This window comes from Manacus vitellinus, unplaced genomic scaffold (genome assembly GCF_001715985.3).
Source record: "Manacus vitellinus isolate BGI_N305 unplaced genomic scaffold, ASM171598v3 scaffold_18_pilon, whole genome shotgun sequence".
Classification (NCBI taxonomy): domain Eukaryota; kingdom Metazoa; phylum Chordata; class Aves; order Passeriformes; family Pipridae; genus Manacus; species Manacus vitellinus.
In genome coordinates, this window is record NW_021939324.1 from 13,135,309 (window position 1) to 13,142,193 (window position 6,885).

Genomic DNA, 6,885 nt, shown 5'->3' on the forward strand with positions numbered 1-6,885 from the left:
AGATACATCGGTCTCATGTAGGATGGAAAACTATATTCTCTGCTGACAAAACACCTGAGACAACAGCTTCAGAAATGAAGTGGGAGCCAAGATTGTAAGAAGAAGAGAGAGAGAGAGAGAGAGAGAGAGAGAGAAAGCCAGAGGTGTGGGGGTGGTGCAGCAAATTCAGATACTTTAGTCATTGAGTTTTTTAATACTCTAATGGCAAATAAATACAATTAGGTTTTTCTTGTTGCACCTTATGTATACCTTCAGGGGACATTCCTATGGAGAGCTGCTCTTACTAACACAATGAACACCTCTCTCAATTAGTAACTTACGGTATGAAATACGTCGCCAGTTTAAAATTAAGAACATCATTTTGGTCTTTTTGTCCTTTTAAACAGCGTATCTTAAATAACACTTCCATGTCTTACAGGCTGCAGGAGAGCCAGTACTGCTTGCTGGAAACCAGCACCGTGCATGTGAGGATTGTATTCTCCCCTACAGGCAATCGACATCCACGGGGGCTCAATGTTTTCACTCCACCTAGCGGCCTCACCAAAAGAAACCCCAAAACAACAAAACACTAGACACGCCCTATTAAAGCAATATAAAAGATGACACTTTGCCTCAGGACAAATTGTTTAGTACTTGAACAATATGCCACATGTTGGCATTTCCCTGAAAGTCAGACTGAAGTGCTACCAAACCTTTATAAATGACAGCAGACAGGGATGGTTTAAACAAAGCTTTTTAACAGTCAAGCCTCACATGAAATGGAATATTTTTTTAAATTTAAATTAAGAAGTTAAAAAGTACTTTAAAAACAAACCACAACGGGTATTCAACAGCATCTAATATAATGTACGTTACAGTTGGTCTAGGTTCTCAGGATGGATTTTAAGAAAAATTTAACAGGCTAAAATATTTGTATTATTTAGAAATTAATTCTTGCTTACATTTTAAATTTGTCTCCATATTGTTTCAATTTTGACTCAAAGTTGCAGATAATAAGTAACCGTATATCTTACAGTAAAGCAAGGACAAAATTAACCAAAGCAAGCAGAGAACTGGGTAAACCAAGGCAAAAACAAGAAGAGAAGGAAAAAAAAAAGTCCAAGACAGAACCAGCAATGTACAGTTAAATGGCTCAAAGCATTATTTTAATTGAGCCAAAGGCATGAAACTAGTGTCCTGCAAGTCATCACTTTTTCCTGCGGGACAAACACATTTGAAGTCCTTCTTCCCCTTCGCTTCTCAGCCCTTTCATCTGTTTGGCTCTTGACATGTATGCAACAGTGAACACGTGGCTTGAATTCCTGGGCCATTTTCCTTGGAAAAGTACTTGGCTCTGTGTCATGAGTGTGTTTGGCACAGACATATCACAGCAAAAGGACAGCATGTTTAGTACTTCCTAATTTAAAGGTCTATAACTGCCATCAGAAACTGATTTTCTTTTTAAGCAGCAGTTAAAGAAACAGAAGAAAATCTAGCAGCTTTTAACACTAAATCTTAATTTTGTCACACCATTTAGAAAAAAGAATTATCTACAACTTGGTTCACTGTACACTCTACATTAACTATACTTTTAACCTCTTCAGATAAAAATGAGCAAGTTAAAAAATCTGCAAGTTATGCAAACATCTTCAAACCTTTATTGATATGTGCATTACCCTCATGACCTCACTATCCGGCAAGAAATGCTTACTGGTTTCTCCAACAGAATTAGCATAAACAGAAAACTAACTGAAAAAGGTGCTCTGTAGCAGCTAATAAACAATCCAGACCTTAAGTGGAAACTCATACAAGTGCATAACATAATACAACTTACATATATTTTCTCCCCTTCCCCTTGTTCCCTCTGACAGTCTTTATACAACAAAATTTGGAAACTGGTCTGATTGATTTTCATATGAGAAGGTGCTTTCAACACAGTAGTCTGTAGTGGAACACCTAGAAATGTCAGGATACAGTTTCAGCAAAGCGTCTGATCTCTAAAATTATGCTATCCATGGTTCTAAGGGAAAAAAAACCAACAAAACCCAAACCAAACAAAAAACCCAAAAAACAACCAACCAACCAAAACCGAACAACAAAAATCCACAAAAAAAGCCCAAACCAAACAACCATACCCAAAAAAAGAAAAAAAAAAAACAAACCCAAAATTACTACTACCAATACACTAGGCTTCACACTCATTCTGTGAACTGAATGCATTCTGTGTCACAGCAAACCTCAATCATAGCAACTTCCTTGAAGGATCTTAGGAAGAAATTTGACTTAACACCTGCATGCAGACAATAATTGTACTACAGTCAGTCTGAGGCAGAAGGCATTCATTTAGGGTTGTCTTATTATTTGGTTCTACTATCAGGTAAACTGTGAAAACACAGCTTTTAAGGCTGTACAGCTCCCTCAGGTGCTGCTGCATAAACATATATTTCCATGATGCCAGCAATAAACAGCAGGTAAAGTGCATGCTGTTTAGTGCAAACACCACACACTTACTCCCAGGATAGTTCAGTACTTGAATACAATCAGCTAATGCACGAGAAACACACTGTTGACTCCACTGGAAAATGAAGTGGTGCTGCAGGACAGAGAAAACTACTGAGGGTTTGTAAACACAAAAGGTTTTTGATTTACATCTACTGTTAATCCGTTCAGCCTACCATGGAGATACACTTCGATTTCCCATTGATCTTAAGTCTCACGCAGTCAAAGCAATGAGAAATGTTCTCCTGCCTTCACCAGTTAGTTGGAAAATTCTATGTCTTTATAGCGGATGATGACCTAATCTCACTCACTTACCATTTTAAACCAGTGATCTTCTTGGGAGACAGTGCCTTATGTCCATTTCATTGCTTGCAAAATCCCAAATTGCCTGCTCAACACCACAAATTAGGAACGCAAATGAAGCCTGCTTTCTTCTCTGGCTTTTGAGTGAACGGTGATTTAATAACACTGAGTGCTTCCCAGGATAGCTACAGGTTATGTGAAAAGCTACATGTTCCAGCATGGTAAGTATGGCAAGAACTTTGTTCATTTAACATTCTACTGTAGAAATAAAAAGGGTCGCTGTTAAAGATGGAGCTTTTCTTAGAGATGGTACGAATAACAGAGATGCTGTATCACATTTTGCTCAGAAACAAGTAAAATTACCACTGTCCTCACCTTGCCTTCCCTAATCAAAACACAGTACCATGTACTGAAAAATAGCCTCCTCTACAGAGGAAAATTTAGACTCACAAATCTATTGGAATTCTTTGAAGGAGTCACAATCGACAGAGATCAGAAACTGCTTTTGTGAGATGAGAAGGGAGATCCTGTTACAGAAAACTGGCTAAAAGCTAGGCTGTTAAAAACGGCTGCTCATTGCTCTGAATGGATTTAGCTGACAGTGGAACTTTGCAGGGTTCCATGTATTTTTTGTATTTTTTCACATCTACAAAAAGCTGGGATGAATGACATGACAAAACTTACTGATGATAATTTACTTAGGACAATGTAGTGTACTAAAGGCAGCCACAAAAACATGAAAAACAATGTCACAATATAGAAAAGTTTAAAACCATTAACAAAGTGAATTTCAGTATTAGTAAATGTGAATTAATGCACACTTTGGATCCAGTCACTCCGGAGACATAACAGTTTAACAAAAACATTAACGAGGAGGCATCCGCAAAGAACAAAATGATAGGATTTAGTAGAGGTGGAACAGAACAAAACGGAAAAATTCATTATACCACATGCGTTTCTGATCCTCTCAACAGATAAACTCTCGCGTCTTCTGTTCTCCTACCTGCCAAAACCTTTGTCTGTTCTACCAAGTCATAATGACTGAGAAACAATTACCTGCAGTGAGCAATATATTCCATTCAAAGAACAACTAGATTGGGATTCTTCAGAGCAGACAAAAAAAAATAAAAAAAGCAGAGAAAAAAAGCAGTAGAGGAAGTACTTCAGAGATTTATATGATAATGAAGAGACGGATGGAGAGAATGGCCAGGAATAAATTTTTTTCCTGTCACTTCCAACATAACTGAGTAAGAGATCAAGCACAGTTTTAGGAAGTAGTTTCAATATAAAAAGGTATTACTAGACAAATTTTTGTGCAAGAGATCATACAGGAGAACTAGTTTTGTGTAGAGAGTCTGCAATTCCTAGACTGTTCTGAAAAGATTGTACTGAATGTTCATCGTATCTTCTATGCTTTCTGAGTTACCTGATCCCAACGCCTACAGAAGAAAGCTTGGACTTTTGAACTAACCCAAACTATTTAAAAGAAATCTTTCTAAGCCAGGCATTTCTTCCTTTATAGAGAGAACGATAGAACAGATATGTTCTCAAAAGACATTAACTACATTGCTTAGTGAGGTCCAACTGGTTCTTTATGGGTCAAATTCAGTCCACAAAATGTTTCTGGGCTCAAAACATTTGTCTGAGCCAGTCCAGGAAATAATTTCTTTCTGCCAACTCTGTCTAATAGACAAATTGCTCTTTTGTAGCCTGCTGTGGTTAGAAAAGTGGTAGCTGTTGCTTTTGACCACAGGAAAAATTGCTGCTGCAATACACAGAAGAGGTTGTGCAGTCCATGGATCACACGAAAAGGGAAAAATGCTCCAAGTGTCCTGTCCGGTCTTTGCCATTGCTGAGGTGCTGGACCTGATACTTCAATGAAAGCATAGAGACACACTATGACGATAAGTACGAAATAAGAAAATTACTATAGAAATTCTTCCTATTTCTTTGCCCTCTGATGTCACTTCTTTTTCTGCTTCTTCCCAGCCTCTGTTTCTCGCTGGTTTTCTTCCTCATCAAGAAAAATGCCAGTGTTCAGAGTTTCTTTACAGTGATGGAAATCTAAAATTAAATCTTAAATATAAATTCTAGTTTTTCCAGAATCCACGTACATGTATTTTCCTATTCAAAACCGGATTTTGACATTTGCAAAGCAATGCTCCAGAATTCACAAATCCTAGACAATGATTTTAGGACACTGAAATTATTTAAAACAGGGTATCTATTTTTATTCAGATTTTTTTTTCCATTTCTAGGAAGATCCTCATAAAGTAAACAGACTATTGGCTTACTTAAGTAATTTAGATTGGCTTTACCCATGTATTTTATTGAACTGAATATGAATCTTTGAATCTTTTGGATTCCGATAGGAAAAATACTTAGTTGGGAAAAGCCTCCTTCCCAAAATATGTCTATTTTAAACAAAAGAATCAAACCTTAACATTATTTTATTTAATGTAAGGCATGATACTTCAAACTTGCTAAGAACTGTCATGTTTATCTCACATTAAGGTGCCCTTGGGAAAAATAGAAGCTGAGAACCTTTGCTATTCAACATTTCTGTGACCAATTCCTTAACTTTTCAAAGTTATAAGTCACTATTACTCATTCAAGAATACTCTCTTCTGTGAAACAATTATTTGGGCAAACTGAAATAATGACTTGGAGAAAAAAAATCACAATTAACAAAGTGCAGCAACCACTCCCCACTATACTTATTTCTACTTAAAAAGGAGGTATCTTCCATGTCCAAATGCAAACCACGAACAGAGATAGACCTTTTAATTTTTATCTAAAGAAAAAAACTTCCATACTCCTTTTCCTTTCCTTGCCTTCTTTTGATGGAAAAATCTGTAGGGTAAACAAAGATAGTCACAAAATATGGAAAACAGTGAAAATGACTATACGAAAAAAGGAATGTAAACCTGTATTAGGAAAAGAATATAGATGTGCACTTTATTCAGCACCAGAAAACAGGTCAATCAATTTTCAACAGCAGAAGCCTTATAAAAAGAAAATATTCTGGATCTTACTTTCTATCTGCTAATACCCCTCAATCCTCATTTGATGTGAACAAAGGCTGTGAAATAGAACAAAACCACTACACTTTATGCAGTAAGTACACAACTATCATTTCTCAAAAGTCCTCACCAGGTAACTATCTTTTTAATTTTACACTCTAATTCAGCTTCATTCTCATTACCACAACATATTCTCACCATGATTCTCACACTACTTCCATTTTTCCTTTCAAATCTGGTCTTTTGGAGAAATTGAGATGCGAGCATAAAAGCAATGATGCTCATTTCTCTGGTGCATCTAGAACTGACTACAAGCCTTCTTCCACACTGCTTTTCTGGGGTCCATTTAGTGCTCGTGTTCATAACAGAGAAAATAAGTAATGCCCTAGTATAAAGCCTTTCGATAGTATACTGGTACTCGTCTCACCCTTCATACAACGTGTAATAGTGATACACCTTTTTATAGAGCTACTATGAACACACTGCCAGTCTCTCTTCACACACACCTTGCTGCAGTCCCGCTGCTACAGTCTTCTCCTTCACTCTATTGTCTTCTTGCCCATTTCTCCTGCAGTACGTGTGCCACTCAGTGCAAGGATTACCGGGTGGACACCTCGTCTCGCCCGCCCTGCCCACCTGGAAGCCCTTCAGGACGGAGCTCATGCCAGGGAGGGCGGACTGCGGGAAACGCGCCCGGAGCTGAGGCAATGACCCCCACAGGTTTCCTGCCCCATTGTGTGCCCGTCCCGCCCGCTCCGCTGCGGCTCCTCCCGGCCCGGGGGTCAGGCCCAGTTCCCAGGCCCGGCTCCTCGGGCGAGGGATGGGGATGTCCCATCAGCCGCAGGGAGCTCCACGCTCCCATGGATTTCAGTCCGGCCAGGCGACCCCCACCCACTCCGGAGACCGCCCCCGTCCCGGGTCCCGCGGCACCACCCTCCCCGCGCCCCTACCTGCGAACCGCGCCCGCGCAAAGAGACAGCATGGGCAGGGCGGCGCGGTGGGCGGCGGGGGAGGAGGACACGGGGAAGGCGGATTCGAGGAGGAGGGGAAGAGGAGGAGGAAGAGGGGAGGAGAGGAGAAG

The 6,885-nt window shown here is 39.4% G+C and overlaps 1 protein-coding gene across 3 annotated transcripts in view; it reads right to left on the bottom strand.

Annotated features, from left to right (window-relative positions):
- The window catches only part of NLN (neurolysin), a 38,915-nt gene extending 32,044 nt beyond the window's left edge, over window positions 1-6,871 (bottom strand). The window contains exons 1-2 of one of the 3 annotated variants that reach the window (XM_029958990.1): window positions 6,755-6,779; window positions 6,311-6,372 (exon numbers count right to left, since the gene is read on the bottom strand). Coding sequence is in view for 1 of the 3 variants with exons in the window: in XM_018070423.2 (XP_017925912.2) it covers window positions 6,755-6,786 (32 nt within the window). In the remaining 2 variants the exon portion in view is untranslated. Of the gene's footprint in view, window positions 1-6,310; window positions 6,483-6,754 lie in introns of those variants that run through there. The other 2 variants (XM_018070422.2, XM_018070423.2) reach the window with 2 other exon arrangements.
- Window positions 6,872-6,885: the final 14 nt, after the last annotated feature.